The 23,599-nt window shown below is 44.1% G+C and overlaps 1 protein-coding gene across 3 annotated transcripts in view; it reads left to right on the top strand.

Moving 5' to 3' along the window:
- Samd4a (sterile alpha motif domain containing 4A) overlaps positions 1-23,599 on the top strand; it is a 243,999-nt gene that overhangs the window by 118,259 nt on the left and 102,141 nt on the right. For all 3 annotated transcript variants that reach the window (XM_008839544.2, XM_008839545.3, XM_029566660.1), the window contains one exon: positions 17,288-17,806. In XM_008839544.2, coding sequence (XP_008837766.1) covers positions 17,288-17,806 — 519 coding nt within the window. The remainder of the gene's footprint in view (positions 1-17,287; positions 17,807-23,599) is intronic.

Below are 23,599 nucleotides of genomic sequence, written 5' to 3'. Positions count from 1 at the left end.
CCCCCCCCCCCCCCCCCGCCACTCTGTGCTCTTTCCCAGGCATCAATGGCTCACTCTTTAGAGAAGAACTTTTTTGAGGGTACCATCCAAAGTGTCATTAATTGAACAAATAAGTAACATTCCTAGAAAAGCTACATGCTGTGCCAATAAATATTTACCAAGTCAATAACACTTCAGAGGGTACCCCCCAAATTACTGGTCCACTTCCAAAGAGTGAGCAGTTGACTTTCAGGGAATGGATTACTCACTTCTAGAATGAAACCAACACCCAGGCTACTCCGTTTCAACACACGTCAAAATGTAAAAGGGAACTTTCTGCCTCAAGCAGACCTCCAGGTGGTCTGAGGAGTCCTGAGGGTGTCTTTGTACCCATGGGGCTTGCACAGCCCTGGGGTGGGGAGCACCTGCACTCACTAAGCAGATCCTTTCTCTGATCATCATGAGGTGCCCGGTTTGTAGTAGGATGCAAAGAAGCAGTCTGGAGACACCGCCCCATCTCCATTTGCCAGACACCCAGAAGCTTCAGGGGATACCTCTGAAAAGGTCACAGTATGCTCAGCTGGGTAGCCCCCCCCCATTGCCTTTGCTGGTTTAGCTTAATTGCAATTTCTTCATAACCGTCTGGGAAATGGAGCTAGGTCTATTGCTCCCTGCCCCCAGCGACCACCAGTCTGCTTTCTATCTCTATGAAACTGACCACTGTAGCTATCTCATGTAAGTGCATTATCTGTCCCTTTTTGGCCCGCTTAATTCATTTGGCAGAATATCCTTGAGGCTCATCCATGGTCTAGTAAGTGCCAGAACTTCCTTATTAAGGCTGAATAATATTCAATTACATGCCTCACATTTTGCTTATCTACTGCTAGATGCTTGAGTTCTTCCTTGGCTGTTGTGAATGCTGCTACTGTGAACACTGGCATCTGAGCACTTGTACATTTATTCTTTGCAGTTTTAGAAAACTTGACCTCAGATGACCGGGTAGACATTGCAGAGGCCAATTACGCCTGCTCCCTGCCAGTGGGAAAGATCCCCATGGCCTGGAACACCACAGTCTAGGTGACTGTTGAGGAAGAATCCTGTGGTGGGGACATTCACAGCAAGTACAAGGAAGCCCCTTGCACCCCTAGAACCCTGTGATTCGAGGCAGAGGGGTGTACTCCCTAGAGGCCAGCTATGGAAGAACAGAGCCTTGATCTCCTGAGGGAAAATAGAGGGAAGTGGAATTTCAGAACCTACCAGTCTGGGGAGCAGACTTTACCACTGTCTAGCCTGGGCCTGAGGTCCAGAGGTTGCTGTGCAGTGGAGCTTGGACAGATTCTGTGCCGTCTTAGGGAGCTCTGTCCTGGGGAGCTCTCATCACAGTGCAGCAGACTGTTTTCTTGTGCTGTAGTGTCCTGAAGATGATGGTGAGTCCAGTTTCCATAGCATGGTCCCTCATGTCCACATGTCTGTTAGGAAGGGAACACTTTCCTAGTCAGCCCACACCAAGCCCTATTTCCTCACAAGCTATGAGGACAGGTGGGGAATGCAGGACTTGCCTCACGGATCTACTGGAACTGTCAGTCCAGGTGGGGATCCCCTGGGCTCCCACCCAATGAGCTTGGTTCTGCTACTGTTGGGGGCCTCTTATCATTAGTTGGGAAGGTCTTGCCAGAGAATTCCAAGGTTCCAGAAGGAGTTTAATTGTGGGTGATTTCACGCTGCCCTTTTTATGTCGAAGCCAGGGGCTTTCGTCATATACCAGTGAATTCGGGGAGATTTTTATTTGCATGTGAATCATAGCTTTTCCAGCTGAATGTCACTTACTTGGAATTTTCATCTGATTTTGTTTTTGTTTTTTGTCTCTTGGTGTTTTTCCATCAGGCTCTTGGCTAACCAGAAGAAGAAGGAAAAAAAGTAGGGAGGGCTCTGTCTGCCTGGAGCAGGGTCTGAGTTGGCAACTCAAAAAGGAGAGTATTATGGATGTGAAAATAAGAAAACGGATGCTTTGTTTTGCTTTGAGGGAGGGACCAAAGCCAAGTCAAATTGAGAGCTCTAATTTGGGAATAGTGTTATTACAGGTCATTGGGAGTTGGGTACGCGCGCTAAATTGGGAGGCCAGTCACATGAGGAGACAGCAAAAGCAGATCACATGGGGGACTGTCGGACTCTTGTACAATGAAGTTTTATTTTATTTACTACAGAGTTGAAAGGGACTTATGGCAGATTCAGAAACCAAGCCACCTTTGTGATTGTTGATTGCTCTTGGTCCTACCCATCAGTCATCTTTATACGTAAGCCAGGTCTTCCAATATGTGTGCTTTCCAGGGCTTTATTTAGGTCCTGGAATCTGTTCCCTGGTGGATGGAGTGGGCCATGTGCTAAAGGTTATATGTCTGTTCTTCACCTTCATATCTTATTCCAAGGTATTTGCTTCCTTTTCCTCTCAGTCCTCACTCATTTTACACCTTAAGATGAAGACACTGGGATGTTTTATATAGAGAGCTATGCACGCCCACACCTTCCACCTTTCAGATTATCTTCCATTTCCTCAGTGCTTGTACTGCAAATGTCAGCTTGCAAAATAAAAACCAAAGGGGGGAGGATATGGATCCTGCCCCCACTATGGGCAGTTAGTTAACAGCAAAGTCCTCTTCCTACCTCCATCCTTCAGGTTTGTGATGTTCTTGGCACCTGAGGAGGACCTGGATTGTGTGGACTGCTTATTTTGGGGACTCTGAGTTGGATTTCCAGATGTCTTAAGCTGTGCTTAGTTAGCTGCATTGGAACTAAAATGTAAAAAGCAGCTCCCAGAGACTATCTAGAATCAGTGAGTTTGTTTCCAGCAAAAACAAGTTGTGCTCATGGTCCTAAAAGGGGTACCTTACTAAGTGTGTGACACAGAGTCTGCTGGTGCTGTCAAAGCATGTGGGCCCGCCACACTTGTGATAGCTCTTAGAAGGTGTGTGGAAACTTTCTATAAAAGGCAGCCTGGTCCTTTAGACTGCTACAGAACAAGAACACTGGCACCGTACAAAGAGTACCAGGGTAGGGTGTGACCTTGGGCAACTCTCTGTGCCTCAGTTTCTCCTAAGCACCATATTGATTTAGAGAAAGGAGGATAAGGAATATAGGAACTGTCCGAGATGTGACATGTTATCAGGTAAACAGGCATGTAGTGTCATGAGAGCTCATATCAGAGCCACATGCCCATGAGCAGGACTGAACTGCTTGTCCCTTCTCAGCATTATTCTCAGTGGCTGATGCCTCTGACATCACAATGCCCAGGCTGACACTCAATAATGATGAGCTGTGCCCAGCAGACACCAGAGGAGGGGAGAAAAGAGGAAGACAAAGTGGAGAGGGAGGAAATGGAGCAATCCCTTATGTGATCATTCCATCCACTCACACAGTTTTCACCTAACATCTGGTTCAAGTGTAATGTGTTCAGCTCCACATAACCTGTACAGCGTCTGTGCCCTCCCCCTCAAACGCAGCACCGTATTAAGGTCCTCTAATCAAGAGAATTGTGCTCCTCTTGCCGCACATCTCCTGGTTCATCGGCAGACCAGTGAGTTGATACTTCTTCACCAGAGAGCTCTCCGGAGCAGCCATTCAGAGGTAATGTTCTAGCTCCAGTGGCTTCCCACAGACCCACTGATTCCTCCTCCTTGGAGCCTCTAGACCCCACAGACTATATAGAGGTTGTTTGTCAGGTGGGAGTTTGTGGAAAAAGCCTGGGCACTGACATTCTTGCCTCATTGTGTTCATGCACCAGCCTGGGCTCAATCAGGCTTTATAGTATGGCACAGGAAAATCCAATGGACTCCATCATGGCTTCTCTATTCATCCTTAAGCAGACCTCTTACCCCTTTCACTGGCTAGATGGCTATGAGTAGAAAATTGGAGAGGTGCTGGAAATATTATGACACGTAATTGCTTATTTATTATTTTGAATCCCACAACTTTTTTCATTTTATTTTTATTTTTTTAAATTTTTTATTGAATTTTTGCGTATTTCATACAGATAATCATCTTTATACCCCCTTCCCCTTGGCACCCTCCCTAGCCCCCCCCCCACTGGAGTATATATCTTCTGTCATTTGTGTTAAGGCCTATCATGTAAAGTTAGTGTCCCCAGATGTCCCTCAGTGCAAGTTCATCTACTGGAATCTAGTCAGCCTATCTAGAGTCCCTCCCTTTAAGAAGATCAGCTCATTCTCACCTAGCAGTAATCAGCTGCCAATAAGTATTTGACTGTGATTGGGGCCTACTGTTCATTTCCACAGTTCTGTGCTGGGTTTTTGTCTGCTTGAGCTTGCATGGGTCTTGTGTATGCTGACGCAATCGCTGTAGGTTCATATGAGAAGAGTCCCAGGAACCTGTAGGACTATTTCTGTATCATGCATCTCCTCCCTGGCTCTTACAATTTTTCTGCCCCTTCTTCTGCAATGGTCTCTGAAGCCTGGGTAGGTGGATTTTAACACAGGAGTCCTGTCCAAGGACCCACACTCTGCAGACTCTTATTCTCTGTGTTTTAGTCATTTGTGACCTTTTGCGTTCCTGGCCCTCTGTTGCATGAGGGAGCTTCACTGATGAGAATTGAAAGATGCATTAGTGTTCTCTTCATCACTTGCTCTATGGTCCATGAGCCTTAGGTGTAGAGGTTGCATCCTAGATGTGGCACTTAGGCTTTGGCAATTCACAAACAACCTCTGTGTGTGACCAGTAATGGAACTCTATAATAATTTGCGTTGTTGAAAAAGAAGCTTCTTTGATGGGTGGTGACTGGGATACTTGTCTATAGATTTAAGGACCCCATATTACATTTGTCTAAGGATGTAACAGCCTTGGAGTTTTTCCTAAGATCTATGACCTCTCTGGCTATATGTATTTGGTTATGTTTATATACCACACATGAGTTTCCTCCCATTGAGTGAGCTTTAAGTTCAATTAGGAAGCTGTTGATTACCCCCAAGATAAAAGTTCCACTACTGTATCAATGTCGTTTACTGTGCTGATCATTGATGTGTTTTAGGTCTTGAAGCTGGGAACATCGATTGACAGGGATAAGGAACATCTCCCTTAGCAGCTTGTGTGGTGCTCTCCAAAGTTAGGAGAGCTAGCCTTCCAGGGGAGGTGGCTTCCAGATTAGTTCCAGCTCTGATGATCCAAATTCTGTGTCCAAAGTATGTCTTGTCCTCAGCAATAGGGTCTTACCATCAAGTTCTGGGAGGTAATCACGGACTGTAGCAATAGCCTATGTAATTTTGGGAGTCTCTTGGACTACCCTGGCCTGCAATTCAAAGGAAGGTTTCTAATGTCTGGCACCGTTTCTTGTTATGTAGCCTTCAGCTATACTCACAGACCCATGTAGAGATACCGTATGTGTAATTTTGCAGTAGGTTTTTGGACTAATATGATTCCCTCTTGTTTTTATACTAGCTGGGCACTATTTATCTCTCCTCTTTCTCTTCCTTTCTTGTCACTCTTTAAAACATTTCCTTCTGTTCCTTTTCCTGGTAAGAAAAACTACTTTCCCCACCTGGGTTCACATTAGCCTTACGTGGGGATCATTGCAAAGCTGGAGGCTCTGATTTTCTTTGTTCCTTCTGCCAGCAGTTCTCAGACATGAACCTTGGTCTTGGCCATTTGGAAGGCTGGCTAAACAGAGTTCCTCATTCAGTGGTAGGAAGGATCTACAGTTCTAACAAGTTCCCAGGTGTGCAGCCTCCTCATTTTGTGAAGCACTGCCTTAGGCTTGTGGATCATTCCTCCCCTGTCCCCTGAAGAAAGCTAGTGGAACATCACCCTAAGCCCTTGATGACAGTGACAAGCTGGTGATTACATGGCACTTGACGTGGGCCAGGGCTAGGTTGTGGGCCTGCTTTACAAAAATTAAATAATTCAGGCTTGGGGCTATAGGACAGTTGTAGAACACTTGCCCAGGATCTGTAAAACCCAAGGTTTGATCTGAAACTCTGAAGAAAAAAAAAAAGAGGAAGAAGAGAGTAATTCAGGCATCTTATCCATCTTATGAAAGATTGCATTTTTCAGATGAAGAAAACCAAAGTACATGATGCTTAATTGAATTGCCCAAGTTCATAAAGCTCCATAAACGGGGATTCAAGCCTAGATAATACTGTTAGGATACATTTATATCCATCTTTCCCCCTCCCATTTTCCTACCTACCAAGTCACTTAGAACACTTAATACTTTTCCATAGTTCTTGGAAATGAATACCCCAAAAGGTACTCCAAGAACCTGTCTTGAGTATTTATAATCAGTGTCTTGAATCCAATCCCCAAGTAGCTTGACAAGCTGAGCTATATGTAATAGAGGCAAGGATTGGAGACTCCAAATGAAGCAAGACTTATTCATGGTACAGAGATCTATTCAGCATGTGGCTTGGAAGGTGGCTGATATGGACGTGCTGGGGCTTCTGTGAGGAGAAGCTGGTGCTCTCTTCTGGGGCCTCGTATTCCCTCACCATTATGCCACAGTTTCTACTGTTGATACTTAGCATTGTAGTCTGAGAGAGAAAGCTGAGGAGAAGGAACAAATCTATTGCCACCCGCTATAATAGAAGAGTTCATGCATTTTTTTCAACCTACCAAGTCTAGGAAGGCTGTATGGTCAGCACTGATTTAGGGGATGGAGTAAAAGGTACATTCGTGATAGGTACTGCCCTTACCTTTATGATGCAGAACTCTTATTGAGAGAGTCATACAAGCACATTGAGTTCAACTGTGATACAGAGAAGGTCCAGAGGGCCAGAGTGGAAAATGAGATTGGGAGTGGGAGGTAGAATCTTGAACTATACCATGGATGATGGAGGGGGAGGAGGGAGTAAGGGGAGAATTTGGATGCATTCAGGGTATGTCTCCACCTGAGAGTGTCTAATATCAAAAATAGGGATCTCTTTTAAGATGTAAACAGCTGAAGGCTGTCTCCACTGGTATCATGATAATAGAGTCAGGTCTTGGTGGGTTGTTGGTGTTCTTGCTAAGGAATGTGTTGGATGCTGGCTGGAGATCTTCTAGAGTGTCTGGGGGTACTGTAGAAAAGGGGATCTGCCTTTTACAGCATTGCTTTTTGGTTCTAGAAACAGAGGCCTTCTCAGAATGTTTCTCTACTCCTGTGGTCTGATTCTTCCCAAATTTTTTGCATTGAAGACATGTCTATGAGTCTAGCACTTTCCTCATGGCTCTCCACCAACTTCATTGAAAAGAACAGGTCCTGGGGAGGGAGAGATGGCTTAGTGATTAAGAGTACTAACAGTTCTTCCAAAGGACCTAGGTTTGGTTCCTAGCACCTACATGGCTGCTAATAGCCATCTGTAACTCCAGTGCCTTCTTCTGGCCTCTCTCAGGCATTGCAAGCATGTGGATGTACACATACATCCAGGCAGACAAAACACTCATGCACATAAAATAAAAATAAACTCCCCTCATTTTTTAAAAGAACATGTACTAGTGCTAGGCTATATACATTGACTGGGACCAAATATAAATATCAGATTCCGAAAAGATGCACCATCTCCAAAGGAGATGGTAAAAAGATAGATTAAAATAAAGCAACACATAACTGCTATCATTCCCAGCTCAGGACCAGTGAGGCTAGAGCTCTGTAATGTCTTTCTCCTCTGGCCCATGTCCCTAAGACCTGGAGCTAAAGATGAGGACGGGTGGGCGAGTTTCTAAAACTCCTGGACATAGAAGTGTCTCTCCCTGTCTCCTGCATTCTTCCATAGCATTCAGAAGACTTGTCTCTTAGAAGGAGCCACTTCCAGCCAGGGCTTCTCTCCATCTTCTCAGCTTTGGGATGGGGTGGCTTGCAGCACAGCCTGTGGGTCTGCTGTCCCTGGGCCATGAAGGTGAGTAGCCAAAATTCACGTGTCTCATCCCTGCCAGCTGACCCTGCTTTTCTCCATCCTCTGTCCTTTCTCTTTCTCCATGCTTCTCCCTGTTTTTGTATCTTCCTTTATTGCAGGGCAGTGGAGGACAGAAACACAAATGGATGCATTCAAGGGTCTCCAAATTCTGCCTTTGTAGTTGTACAGGACTTTCCTAATGTAATATTAGTTCTTTTGTGACGAGGATTTGAATAGCCTACCTCAATAAAGTTGATCATATTCTTCTCCCTAGAATGATTTGTACATGTAAGCACTACAGATTTTATACCTAAGTGCTTGATACATAAATTTCACCATCAATATCTCTAACGTGCATATCTGAGGAATATCCGTATTCTAGTCCTTGGTGACAATATGTACATAGTTACATACCACACAACAGGCTCTTACATTCCCACTTACACGCTGGATTCCCAGCTCTTGAGATGAGAAATTTTGTCTACAAGTTATCGAGCAAATTCTTCGTTAATTTTAGAAAGCATGGGACAAAGTGGTGTTACAGTCCGGAATCATTTATAGATCAGAAGATTCCCTGGTGTCAGGGTTAGAATTTGTTGGCTGTGACCCTCTGGCATTTCCTATACCCTACTAAGGGAAGGGAAGTAGCTATTGTTCAGGTTGTCCCACACGACCAAGCGTGGAGTACATGGGGTGGGGTATTCTTGTGATCTTTTGTGATGTGACAAGTGCTCTCAAGATACTCCCCTGCAGCCCCTCTCTGGACAGCACCGGGGATTTTGGTCTTGGAGGGGTTTTTGATTTTTGTTTGTTGGGTTTCTTTGTTTTGTTTTGTTCTTTGTTTTGTTTTGCTTTTTTGAGACAGGGTCTAACTAGGTGGCCCTGGCTGGCCTTAAACTCACAGAGATCTGCCTATCTCTGTCTCCTAAGTGCTGGGATTACAGTTATACACCACTACTCTTCGAGTTCTTCATCACCATTTTACATTGCTGGGAGACTCCGAGCTGCAGGTGCTTCTATTGGGGTTCTGGCTTCTAGTGCTTCTGGGGGATAAGGCCTAACTCTTGGCGCAGCAGTACAAAGCAGGTTTTTGTCTTTTGAAAAGTCAGCCTGAGGATTGCTGATTCCCTGTTTTTTAGATTTGGAGCATCACTTTGTGGTGTGGGGAATGTGATCGGGGGGTTGTAAAGGCAAAGACTGCTGAGTGCAGAAATATAAGCAGAGTGTTTGGTGCCTCTGAGAAGATTTTGATGCAAACAACTAGCTGAATGCTTCTTACAGGAACATGTTTGTCAAGAACAAGGTAACAATGTTCAATTTTCATCTCCAATTCACTTGAGTTTTAGGAAACCCATTCCTAGGAAGTTTTATTAAAACTCTCACCATTCCAAAGTAAAACAATCATAACACAATGCTGTTGGTATTGGTTTTCTTTCATTCTTCAACAGATGTTTGCAAAAGAGTTGCATTAAATGCATTTAATTTTGCTATCTCAGCCTCTCGGATCTTTTTCATGAAGATTACTTTAATTGGTATCAGTTACAATCAGGAAAAGTACCCATTATCTAGCAAAATTTTCCATCTTAGAATATTGAGAAGGGAGATTCAGAAAAGACTCTGAAATTGAACTAACCATTTTATTTTCTTTTACATGGTTCTGTTTTTATTTGACTTGAAAACCAAAACTAATCAGGATACTGCAGTGTGTGATATCTACTATTTTAAAGAAATTTCTAGAAAGCAATATTTTGAACAAGAAATTCAAAAGTCTATAAATACCATTAGACAAAAAATGCCATGGGACAATATTTTATCGCCATTAAAATGTTGATAATGAGGAAATGTTAAGATGTGGGAAGATGTGGACACCATCACAACCCCACAGAGCTTGTATTCTAGTAGAGAGAGATGCTCATACATGCATGGATGTGGGACCATCTACTGGAGCATGGGTAGCCCACCAGTGGCCACATCTTCAAAGAAGCCTGGTTTTCCCTTCCTCAGCAATTATCAACTGACAATATCTCCTCAGTAAGTGGTAGGGCACCATGACTCCTCCTCCATCTATGCTAGAATTTTGGCCGGCGTGATCCGTACAGGTCCTATTTAGGGTACTCAGCTGCTGTGGGTCCTTGAGCACCATAGCCATGTCATGTCCAGAGGACAGCATTTCACAGCACTTCCTCCCATGCTTCAGCTCTTCCATTCTTTCCACCCGTTCTTCCAAGATGTCCCCTGAGCCTTGGTGCAGGGATGGGGCAGGGGGTGATGTGTTCTTTTTAACCAAGTAGCATGAAGTCCCTTGCATTGGTTAACTATTGCTGTGTAAGAAATTACTCCCAAACATAATAGCTTATATAATAACAAACAGTCTAGTTGAGTAATTCAGGACTAAAGTCTCTCACCACATCATAGTCATGATATTGACAGGAACTAGAGAAGCCACTTTCAAGGTGACTCAGTCATATGATGACCAAGCCTATTCTGACTCTTAGCAGGAGAGCTGAGATTTCCTCACCTGGAGATGCCTAAGCATCTTTATGATTGGAATAACTAGCTTCCCCCCACAGCAAGCAAACCAAGAAAGCAAGGTAGAAACTGTGACACTTTATGGTGTAGTATCAGGGCACCTCTGGCATATTCTGTTAGTCACATAGATCTGCTATGATCAGTGCAGGAGAGTGTACACAGGATGTGAATGCCAGAAGTCAAGGACCAGTGGGGACCATTTGGGAAACTTTGTGTCATCTTATTCCTTTGTGCAAGATACCACTTGTCACTATAGGGCCTTGGTAACTCCAGAAATTTGGTTCCCTCAACATAGCTGATATATCAGTACCATTTGCAGGGCTCCATCAAGTTACCTAAATTATTTACTTAACTCAAGAGGGTACCTTGGGAAGCAAAAGGCAAGACTGGGTGCCAACCAAAAGTCTTAACTCTTGTATGATGCATTTGCCATTTTTATCCCTGATTTTTGGGTGCCCTGTGTCAGCTCATATCGCTACCAGATATTTGCTATGTGATTTTTATCATCTATTTTTTGAGTTGTTCAGAGTTGTACTAAATTTAGAAGCCTCTTGTGCCTGATGTATCCAGGATCAAGTTTGTAATGTAAATTGTAACAAGGAGTATATGGCTATCAAAAACCAAGTGTGTCCCTCCCTTCTAGCACATTCATTTAGTCAGTTCTTCCTATGAGTGTCAACTTAATTCCCAGCCATTTCTCACATGAACAAATTGCTTAAATGCATTTGTGAGAAACCTTTTGTATAAATGTTACTAAACTGAAAACAAGGGTATAATAAAATATCAATTTAGGAGTAATTTACTAAGAACTGGAGCCCTTAAACACTGACATACCATGGTGTGGTAATAATACCTAACTTATCATTCCAAGAATTGTTGGGACAGTTTCCTAAACCTTGCAGTCTTTAATTATACCTCTTTTAGTTTTTTCCTTTACTATTTGTCACTAGATTACAAATTATAAATCATTAACTTCTGCCCATATTAAATACCTATCATATGTCCACTCCTTACTCAGAGAAAGTATTCAGAGGATGTACTAGAGGTAAGTTTGCATCAAAACTCATGGACTTTGAGCTCTAGTTGCCCAACTGTTTCCTGCACCGGGTGATGTTAGGGTCACTCTCGGGAAGAAATTGAGTCTCAAAAGTGATCAATTATTTGATGAAGGTGAGGATTCCTAGGTCCTCCCCAAGAAGGAAGAACTGTCAAATACAAGTCTCAACACAGATCCCATATTCTCTGGAAGGGGGCAAGGATGCAGCAAAGAAGGCTGGGAGACAACTGGCAAGACATAGCCAGCATATCCCAAGTCCCCACATGTAGGATCTGGCTTGTGTTTGATGGTAGGGATGTTCACACTTTGCAGTGCTGTGAGCTGCTCATGCTGAGATGCTGACTTGTGCTGTCTAGAAAGCAGGGAGGCAGACCCTGCACTGCCAGCTTGTTAATTTGCCACAGGGAGCTATCATCAACCAGATATACTGAAAGTCCAGATAGCCAGTACACATTCTCCCTGCAGGCAGGCCTCGACAGGAAGTCAAATCATAATCAGAAACTATTTTCTAAGTTGCCCTGAAAAATCACCACCCCCTAATGTAGACATACCTCAAGTCTCCATGATCAGTTCATGCTCTCCCTGGGAGCCTAGGGGGGTAACTAATAGTTCAAGGTTGTTGGTGGGCAGATAATCAAGGCAAGGGAGGTGAAGTGTTTAGTGGTAGCAGGTTAGCTTCCTGCGTCTCTCAGAATAGGAATAGGAATGTCAGAAGAGCTGAATAGTCAAAGCCAAAAGGCTTCCTTTTATGTTCAGTGGCTCTTGAATGGTGTATTGATTATCTTTGACCGTGTAACAAAGGGGATGCCCTTGCAGGGCTAGCACTTGGAGCTGGCTGTTGGCAAGAGGCCTCAGTTCCTCACCAGAATGATCCTCCTGAACAACCTCTTCATTGGGTTGCTTCTTGGGTAGAGAGTGACTTCTCAACAAAACTTCTCATTGATTTCCCTCAGAGTGAGCTGAGAGAGAGAGAGAGAGAGAGAGAGAGAGAGAGAGAGGAGAGAAAGAGAGAGGCAGAATCCACACCTTTTATAACCCGATCCCTGAAGTCACATGCTGCCGTTTCTACCACATTTTATCTGTTGCAAGTGAAACACTGATCCAACCTATACCTCATGGAAGAAGACAAGCTCCTTTTCAAGAAGTATCAAAAGAAATAATGAGCCTATCTTAAACCCACAAAATGCATCGTCTAAATTGCCTCTGTAACTTTGCATCGTCTATTTGCCAACATTTCCATGGCTGCCCAACTACAGCTACATGATCATATACATTTAGATATAATGTAACAACTGTGTATCATAAATACTAAAGTATTTAGCTTATGGTCATTCTAGCATGATAGCCATTCTGTATCTTAAGCTAATTTGCCTACCTCTATTCTGCCACTCGTTAGCCAGGGGACCTAGAGCAACTTACTTGCCCAGCTATACTTTTGTTGTCATCTATAAAATAAGTATAGTTATAGAACTCCACACAAGGTCCTGGAGAAGATTCAATGAGAAGATGTAATGCACAAGGCTTACAAGAGTGCCTGGCCCACAGAAACCACTCCACACTGTTAGCTGCCAACACAGTCGCTGTAGAAAGAGCAGAAACAGTTTGATCCACGGGTGTGGTTAGCCTCAGAAAGCATCCTTTTTTCCATATTCCCAGGAGTAGTAAACAAAAGCCGCGGCTGTCTTCCTGGCCACATCACAGCTCCAAACCATCCAAGGTCTGTCCTGAGGATATAGCTATTTCAGCCCTGGAAGGGACCAGGGACAGCGACCTCCCAGTCCTCTCTGCTGGGCGTTCTCCTATGACTCCTAGGATAATCCTTGGCAGAAAGTGGTTACATGGAGATAACATGTTTAGTTTGTACTCTGAGTCCTACTTGAGTTTTGTTTTGTTCCTAATTTTTGAAGACTGACCTTTGGTGGAAGGACAGAACATTTAAATAGGGAAACAATCAGGCAGAAAGCTAGGAGTTCCTAAGCCTCATGCAGTTTTATTAAAAGTTGCTCCCAAAATGTATTTTTAAATGTGCATGTGCAAGCTGGCTGCCTCTGATCAGCGTTGGCTTATGACACTTGCTGCTCTTCCTCTGGGACCTTTTGCTTCTTTCTTCTGTCTCTTGAGACCCTTGGGCTTACTGAATAGATTTTGTCTTCATCCTATGCATATTCATCATGCCAGGCCAAGCATGGTGGCTCATGCCTGCACTTTGGGAGGCTGAAGCAGGAGGATTACTGTGAGTTGGAGACCAGCTTTAGTGACACAGTGGCACTCTGTCTCAAACAGAATATACTTGAAACTTCAAACAACATACAACTGAAAATCATACCTGGTCTTTACTGGCAAAGTATAAACAGTGTAGGGCTGTTAAATCTTAGTCATCTCCCAGACCTGCTTTAAAACAGAGGCTCTACTTAGTAGAATGCACGAGGTTCTTATTTCTGGTGGCAATTAGCTAAATATAGAGTCAGAGAGCTGGGAGGGACCTCCTGAGGTCATCCTTGCCTCCCGCCCTCCTTCCCCATCTGAATGTCTCCAGCCTGTGCTGGCCAGCTCAGCAGCCACCAGCCTCACTGGTTTCTGAGCACTGCAGCACGGCCCATCCAAATAGGGATGTGCTGTGGGTGACAATATACACTCTGGCTTTCAAAGACTTATTGCAAGACCAAGGAAGGTATATTGATGACAAGCTGAAATGATGTTATTTTAGTGTTAAACCAAATAGATCCTGTTACTCTTCTTTAATGTGACTACTACGAAGTTTCAGGTTCCATATGTAGCTAACATCTTACTATTGAGTCACACTGCTCTGGCTCTAGCAGTGTTCAGGCCCCCCTAGGTCCAGGGGTTCCATAGACTTCCATGGTGACACCCCTGTGCTTTTCATCTTTCTGGCTGCCCAATTCTATGCATCCTTTCTTGGTCTTGCTGCAGGTTGGTGACTTCTGCTCCACGCAGTGACTCTTTAGTGGCTCCTTAGGAAACTCCCACGTGAAGACGGTCAAGCATATCTTCCTATTTTTGGAAACTGTTCCGTTTTCTTTCCCCTTTTCACTCTCCACCTTTTTTCCCCAAACTCGGTGATATTTTTAATGTCTTCTCTTTATGTCACCCCTGGTTTCTCCATACTATTAATGAAACAGTAGCCAAAGCCAGCTGCATCACATTAATGTGGGTCTGACTGATGCAGAGAAAGGACTGGGATGCTGCTACCATCAAGTGCTCGACTGGTCCTTTTGATGCTTCTCCCCATTTCATCCAAGAGCACGAGGAGGGCAGATGCTGTTGGTACCTCCCTAGACTGACAAAGCAGTTGGGATTCAGAAATTAAGCAACTTCACAAAGTTCCACCATGAAATAAGTTCTGGGATTCATGCTCGAGTTTGCCTGACTCCAAAGACCATGCTCCTTCACTGGATACCATGCCTGCCTTCCTGGCTCTGTTAGCTTTCTGTTGCTGTAACACAATTCCTGCAAGAATCCACTTTAAAAGAGGGAAAGTTTATTTTGACTTCCAATTTTGGAGATCCCAGTCCATGAGGCCTCACATAATGGCCAAAACACATGGTAAAGGAAGCTGTTTGCCTCATGACAACCCAGAAGCAAAGAGAGAGGGGAAAGAGGCAGGGTTCCCCCATTTCAAGGGTGCCACCCCCACCCCCCACCCCACCCTGGTGACCAGAAAATCTCCAAGTAGGCTCCATCTTTGAATAGGTCCAAGCTGATGACTAAACCTTTAACATGTGACCTTGGGGACATTCTAGATAATGCCAGCACTGAGACTTTTCTTTCACAGCATTCTGAAGAGGCCTCGGAACATACAGGATGATGGTTTTGTAGCTTATGGTTATAGGAGTAACCCTTTCCAATTCTGCAGGATGAAGCAGGAAAGTCACCACTGAGTTTAAGGCCAGCTTGGGCTCCAGAGTGACACTCTATCTCAAAAAACAAAAAAGTCAATCCTAAAGTAATCCAGTTCTTAGAAATAGATAATGGATTGGTGGCTTGCCAGGGGCTGTGGCTGAGAAGAAGGGGGAGCTGGAGTTATTTTTGAATGGGGATAGAGTTTGAGTTTGGAAGGTAGCAGAGTTCTACAGACAAATGCATAGCATTGTACATGCCCTTATAGACACCGAACTGCATGCTTAAAATGCTTAATATTATGTGTATTTTGCCACAATAATAAAAAAACAGATCTTGGGGCTTGGGAAGCTATCTCAGTTGGTAAAGTGTTTGCCTTGCAAGCATGAGGAATGCGGACCTACGTACAATCCCCAGAACCCATATAAAAAATGTCAGGCATGATGGTTGTAGGAGGGGGAGGTGGGCGGGCCCTGGAGCTTTCTGAGTAGGGAGCCTCACCTAATTGGCAAGCCTTAGGGAGACCTCTTCTCAAAGCAGGTGGATGGTGTTCCTGAGTGTACCACCCAACGTTGTCTTCTAGTCTTCTACACACATGTTCATATACATGCATGCGCTTCAGCATACTGGAGCACGTGTGTGCACACACATAAAATACTTTATTATTTTTAAGTGTATGAGTATATTGCCTGGATGTATGTAAGTGCACCCATGTCATGTAATACCTGTGGAGGGCGTCAGATCCCCTGGAACTGGAGTTATGGATGATTATTAGCCGCCATGTGGGTGCTAGGAACCGAACCTGGCTCCTAGTGCTCTTAACTCATAAAAATATTTTTAATGAAAAATAAAGTGTTAGGGGGCTGGAGAGATGGCTCAGCGGTTAAGGACACTGACTGTTCTTGCGGAAGACCTGGGTTCGAATCCCAGCACCCACACAGCAGCTAACAACTGTCTGTAACTCCAGTTCCAGGGGACCCGACAGCCTCTTCTGTCTTCCATGGGCATTGCATGACACGGGTGCACTTACCTACATGCGGGCAAAACACGTATACACATAAAATAAAAAAAATAAAATATTAAAAAAAATAAAATGTTAGAAGAACAAACAGAGCCTCACATAAAGATACATAGCCTGCTTAGTGCATGTGATCCCAGGTGTGTCTGGAGCTGAGTCCTGGGTTCCTCAGTCATTCTAACTTTGGGCTCATAGTTGTTTTTCTGAGACATTTTCTTAGGAGAAAAACTGTAGATTCCTACATTAAGATTAGAGACAAGAAGTTCAGGGGGCAGGGTCCATTTTTTTTTTTTTTTACATTTTTCTGTGTAGGAAATTTTGCCAATTTCACATAAATTCCTTCTCCAGATTTTTTGCCACTTTCAACAAATATTATCTGGGGTGGAGACACAGCCTCACCCCAAGGATGCCTCTGTGTGGACCTCCATCTCCGGAACTTTGCTCAGTCTTGGCACCTGTCTATCTGCAATTGAGCCTAGTCTCATTTGAGAAGAAAGACAGGGTTGTAAACCGTCTTTTGTCGGACTCTCCTAGTCTTTTTGGAAACATGAATGAGAAGAGCCGCCAAACATCTAAGAATTTGTTTTTTGAGACAAGGTCTTCATAGTCCAAGCTGCCTCAGACCCACTAAGTAGTGGTAGATGACCTTGAACTTCTGATCCTCCTGTCTCTATCGCCTAGGATTATGGGTATTCTACACAATGCCCAGGTTTTATGCAGTGCCTGGGGTCAAACACTACATACTGTGTCAAGTCCCCAGCCCCATCCAGGAATTTTTGATCCATATCTCACTGAAGTCCCTGACCCCTGACATGAGCCAACCAATCCCATGCACAAGCTCTCTTAAGAAAATTTAGCCAGGATACACATAAATTGGGACTCTAATCCACAGAGATTCTCCACTTTCAAGTGTGGTGTTTAGCGTGATTATGGGAGTATTTGCTCATGTGCCCTGTGTACTTTCCCTTTCAGGAATCATTAACCAATGGCAACAGGAATCCAAGGATAAAGTGATTTCCCTTCTGTTAACTCATCTGCCTTTGCTGAAGCCAGGGAACCTCGACGCAAAAGTAGAGTATATGAAACTTCTGCCCAAGATCCTGGCACACTCTATCGAACACAACCAGCACATTGAGGAGAGCAGGCAGCTGCTGTCCTATGCTTTGATCCACCCGGCCACTTCCTTGGAAGACCGCAGTGCTCTAGCCATGTGGCTAAATCACTTGGAGGACCGCACATCAACCAGCTTTGGCAGCCAGAACCGAGGCCGCTCGGACTCTGTGGATTACGGGCAGACGCACTACTATCACCAAAGACAGAACTCGGATGACAAGCTCAATGGGTGGCAGAACTCTCGGGACTCTGGGATTTGCGTCAGCGCCTCCAACTGGCAGGACAAAAGCCTGGGGTGTGAGAATGGCCACGTGTCCCTCTACTCCTCTTCATCTGTCCCCACCACAATCAACACGATTGGAACCAGCACAAGTACTAGTAAGTCCCCCAATCCCTTAAGCATTCTTGTTTGGCGACTTGCTGTGTGTGGCACGTCCTGCTGACATTGGCTCTGAGCACCCTGTAACCCCTGGGAGAGAAGGGCTAGGGACAGTCAGCTGTGGGGGGGCGGAGCTCTTTGGATCCCCGACTTGTTGTTCTTTCGGGTCTGGAAAAATCAAAATGCGAGGCAGGTAAAATGGTGGTCGGTCCAAATTTGGGTTTTAGACAGACCAAAAGTAAAGGGGAGAGAAAGGGGAGAATAAAAGGTGAAGGAAGGAAACATCTTGTTTCTTCAAATAAAAATGCCTTTCACCTTGGGGTTTGGGGGTTTGCTGAGACACTGCATTACTGTGTTTCTCTAAACCTGATTTTAACCCATGGTTAACTAGCCTGCCTCCTGGCTTTGTGCACCTCCTTTTCCTTCCTCTCCTCCTGCACCACCTCCTCCCTCTTTTCTCTGTATTCTCTGTATAGTTTCCTTTTTTTTTTAAAGTCACTCTGGAATGTTCCCTCACTTTGAATTTCCTAGTTGAACCCCCAGTTATTGGGGGAACTTTTGCTCCCCATCAGTTGGAGCAGATTTGCTGACTGGGAATGTTGCTCTCTACTGGTGTGAGTACCTTTTCTTTTCTCTCACTCTGGTTCATTGGTCTAACCTGTTGAAAGCTGGAGGTCAAGAGCTGCTCTCGGGGAGACAGAGCAGAAGACAACCTTTTTGCTCTTACCACTAAGGCAAAGTGCCATGTCTACAGCTGGGCTGGGGAATCCTTTCTCTGGCTCCCAACTTAGGCCAAGCAAAGGGACCAACCTCCACTAGAGCCTGTATAAAGCAGCCCACCATCAAACAGCATTCATGGTGCTAGTTCGCACATATCTGTGAAAACAGTGGCTCTGGCAAGGTAACTTTTAACTCTTGGGGGAAAGGTTTTGCAATTAAACCCATGTGCCTGTCAAGAGGCAAAAACCCTCAATAAAAAAACACAAGAGGGCCAGATGTGGTGGTGCACACCTTTAATCCCAGCACTCAGAAAGCAGAGGCAGACAGATCTCTGTGAGTTCAAGGCTAGCCTGGTCTACATAATGAGTTCCAGGCCAGACCAACTGGGACTACAGGGAGATCCTGTCTCAAAAAGACCAAAAAAAAAAGCACTTGCCTAGAGACCCCGGATTCAGCCCAGGCCCACAAACAAAAAAGATAGAAAAAGATAGAAGAAGAATGAAAATGAGGAGTAACGCCCCTTGGCCTCTACCTCACTTGAATCTTTTGGCTGTTAGACCTCTTTAACTTTCTCAAATGCTGAGTCATAGGCACATTAATCAAAACTGCACCTTGGTAGAATAACCAACACTAAAGATGTGTGTTGCTTTTGACACAATATGATTTTTAAATTTCTTTTTTTCTATTTTTATTTAAATATATATATACACACATTGGTTTTCGAGACAGGGTCTCACTATGTAATCCTGGCTGGCCTGGAACTCGCTATGTAGACCAGGCTGGTCTCTAACTCACAGAGATTTGCTTACCTCTGCCTCCCAAGTACTGGGATCAAAGGCATGCACCATCACACCTGGCTCTATTTTGATTTACATTTGTATATGAGTACCTTGAATATTTGGGAGTTGGGGCATTATTGTATCATTGGCTTACTGCATAGGAGAATCTCACAGCAGTGTTCCTCATAGACTCATAGTCCAGCAAGAACAACTTTCTCTAGCCTCTTTGTGACACCTGTGACTACTTCTGCAGATGCATAGGTCTCTTAACTTGAGTTTCCTGGGGGAGCGATGGGATCTAGTTATTGTTATAAAATGCTTTGATGACTAGAGAGAGGCAGCTCTGAGCAGTCTGCCCTCTCAGATCATGGTCCTTTACATTGTTATGTTTTATGTCATTTATCCTGAACTCAGTCTTGGAGCATTACACATTTCCATTTGCTGATTGATATGCTCAGGTCAAGTTTTGGCAACATTAGCACATTTAAAAGGTTATCAGGTTGTAGTCAACAATCAGTTGCTTACGCTGTGGCTGCCCAACCCAATGGAAGAGAGGCTTATAGACGGCTGCTGCGGCCACCTTGGAACCCTTTGAGTTGCAAAGGACTTGGAAGTTTAATCAGACAATTATATAAGATATCTCTGAAAGAAGAAATGGGTTTAACAGCATCAGCAAAAAATATGAAAGAGTTCAGATCTTCCCTCTAGAACCTTCCCTTCCAACACTTAGGCTGTATCAGCTTTGAATTTCAGTATTTAACATGTTACTTACTGTTACTGCTCTCCTCTTCTGCATGGTCCATGGTTGATTCAATTCCAACACTTAGGCTGTATCAGCTTTGAATTTCAGTATTTAACATGTTACTGTTACTGCTCTCCTCTTCTGCATGGTCCATGGTTGATTCAGTTGTGTTTTTCAAGACTTCAAGCTTTTGGGTCACTGGTTCACTCATGAGTCCATCAAATATACACTGAGCCCTGAGAGGCAGCCTGACAAGAGGAAAGTTCATGGACTTAAGTGGCAACACCCTCCAAGGTCCGAGTCCTAGACCTGTAATTTGCTAGCTACAACTTGGTCATATAATTTACTATCTCTGAACAAGGTTCCCACATGAATGAGAACATTCATGACACCTACCCTCTCAGCTTGTGGTAAGATGAATAAGATTGTGTCCTGCCCAGAACAGCAGTGGGCACACGTTAGGTACTTACTACATGGAAGAAAGTAGTGAAGATGGAGAGGAGCAAAGTGCTAATGGTGACATCCAGAGTCTGTGCCCTTGCCTTCTGGTGATCCCCTGACAAAAATGTCTTTCCCTGAGCCTAGGGCCATGCAGAGTACAGGTGTTCTTTGACTTACAGTGGCATTATGTCCCAATAAACCCATTTTAAATTGAAAATATCCTAAGCCAAGTCTGTGTTTGATGCACCTAACCTGCCAACATCATAGTTTAGCTGAGCCTACAGTAGACATTCTCTGAACACTCACATTAGTCTATGGTGGGCTAAACAATCTAACACAAGGCTGTTTTTTTTTTTTAATTTATTTTTTATTATTTTTTTTTTCTCATTGCAGCTGGTTTGTTTGTTAGTTTGTTTGTTTGAAGCAGGGTCTCCCTGTAGCCCCAGCTGTCCTGGAACTCACTATGTAGACCAGGCTGGCCTTGAACTCACAGAGATCCGCCTGCCTCTGCCTCCCAAGTGCTGGGACTACAGGCATGCGCCACCACGCCCGGCACAAGGCTGTTTTATAATAAAGTATGGAATACCTTATTTATTTTATTGACTAATGTCTTGAAAGTGAAAAACAAAATGTTGGTGTGCATGTGCACCATCTTAAAGTCAAAACATCATTAAGTCCAACCATTGTAAGTTGGGAACTAAAAGTAGTTTAGGAGGTCTTGAAAATACTGTGACTTTTGGCCATTCCACCACCATCAAGATGGTTACAGTGTCTTCTACTACCAAGAGCCACCTTTCTTTTTTCAAAATAGGGGGACAATAGCTGCTCAAAACAACAGACTTCTTTTTGACAGGCTCTCTTTAGTTCTAGCCAGCCTGGAACTCACTATGTAGACCAGGTTGGCCTCAATCTCACAGAGATCTGCCTGCCTCTGCCTCCCAAGGCCTGGGATTAAAGGCCCACCCCACCACACCAGGCAAAACAACAAATTTTTGAGAACTGAAATTAATTACTACCATGTTTTCAAATTATCAGCCACATTAATGATAGTTCGTGAAGAGTAACTGATACAGGGGCTGGAGAGATGGCTCCGTGGTTAAGAATACTGGTTGTTCTTGCAGAAGACCTGGGTTCAAATATCAGCACCCACATGTCAGCTAACAACTGTCCGTAACTCCAGTCCCAGGTGACCTCCACAGGCATTGCATGACACAGGTGCACTTACCTACATGCAGGCAATACACGCATGCAGGCATATATACACATATGCAGGCATATACACATAAAATAAAAATAAAGTTAAAAAAAAAGAGTAACTGATACAAAGCCATACCCTTGCAGTTTTATTTAGATTTTTTAAATGTGTATAAGTGTATTACCTACATATATGTAAGTGCACCCATGTCATGCAGTGCCCATGGAGGTCAGAAGAGGACGTCAGATCCCCTGGAACTGGAGATACAGATGTTAGCCATCATGTGGGTGCTGAGAATCGAACTCAGGTCCTCTGCAAGAGCAGGCAGTGTTCTTAACCTCTGAACCATCTCTCCAGGAGCCTACCTCTGCCTCCCCGAGTGCTGGGATAAAAGGCGTGCACCACCACAACTGGCTCCTATTTTAGTTTTTAACCTTGCTTTATTCCACTGATTTTTTTCTCATTTAGTTATTATACTTTAGACATAGTTACTCAGCATTTGTGGCTTCTTCCCAGTATAGATTCCTAATCTTTCCGTAGGCTGCCAGATACTTTCTGGCTACCCGCTGTGTGCCCAGTGCTTTTGGAAGCCATAGGAACCATGAGCAGGAGGCATTGTTCTCCTTTGCAGGGAAAGAGAAACTATGTCAAACAGTGTCACAATTAAAAATTAAAGATTCCTTTTTTCCTGACTTATTGACCAGGGAATACCACATTCCTGAATCACATAAAAGTGTAGTACAGAATAATACGATAAAAGATGCTATAGGGCCATGGGATTTGGGGTTACTTGGTTGGGTGGCTTTTTAGTGTGTTTTTGTGCAGCTGGAACAGAATACCATGGAGTGGGTGATTGACAAGCTAGAGCAGCTTATTTGGCTCATGGTTCTGGATGTTGGGAAGTCTAAGATGGAGGGGCCACTTCTGGTGAGGGTCTTCTGCTGCCTTGTAACATGACAGATGGCATCTCATGGTAAGAATGACTACCAGAGTTCACAAAGGAGGACTAAACTCAATTCTGTAACAAACACTGCATTAATTCATTTAAAGAGCAGAGTCCTCCTGACCTTAACCTCTTCAAGAGCCTACCTCTCAACACTCCAATGCGTGAACTTTGGGGACCATGTTTGAACCACAGTTGGCTGTATCCGGTAAGGCCTGTGGATGTTTAGAATGGAGAGTCTTATGATCTGAAGGGTCAAGAAAACTTTTGCAGGGGAAATGGGAAGTGAATGAGATTGGATAAGGAGAGGAAAGTTGGAGGGGGCTCAGGGTGGGAATATGCATTTTGAGCAAAGAGATAGAGAAGTGATGTGCAGCAGGGCTGGAAGAGAATGGAGAAAAAGGACAGGCTCATGCGGGGAAGGGAGCAAAGTACGGCAGTGAAAGCAGACTAAGGAAGGGATCTGTGCACCCCTAAAGAGACCAGACATTCATTTACACCACAGGCACACAGGGTAAGCAGTGCTGTACAGGACTGGTCATCTATAGGCAAACCAAGATGGGCAGTAAGTGGTGAGTGCAGTCAGTGAGTTTCAAAACCTCTGCTGTGAAATAATGAAAGTATCATTAGGACAGGCATGAAAACAGCAGAAGGCATCGCTACTAAAAATGTCCCTGGTGGTTTATTCACTGCTGATGAGAGTGTAAGCTAGCCTGGCCACTATGGGCGTCAGTGTGAGGTTTCTCAAAACACTTGTGATTGGGAGCAGAGAGATAGCTGAGCAGATACAAGTGCTTGCTGCCTTTGCAGAGGATTAGGTTAGGTTTCCAATACCCATGTTGGGCAGCTCACAACTGCCTCTAACTCCAGCTCCAGGGGATCTGATATATTTATGAGCATATACTCACACACATACATATAAGTTAAATTTCTTAAAATTTATTTAATAAATAAATAATTACAAAAGCATTG

Source organism: Nannospalax galili, unplaced genomic scaffold (genome assembly GCF_000622305.1).
Source record: "Nannospalax galili isolate Female #2095 unplaced genomic scaffold, S.galili_v1.0 scaffold336, whole genome shotgun sequence".
Classification (NCBI taxonomy): domain Eukaryota; kingdom Metazoa; phylum Chordata; class Mammalia; order Rodentia; family Spalacidae; genus Nannospalax; species Nannospalax galili.
This window is presented reverse-complemented; position numbering and strand designations above follow the sequence as displayed.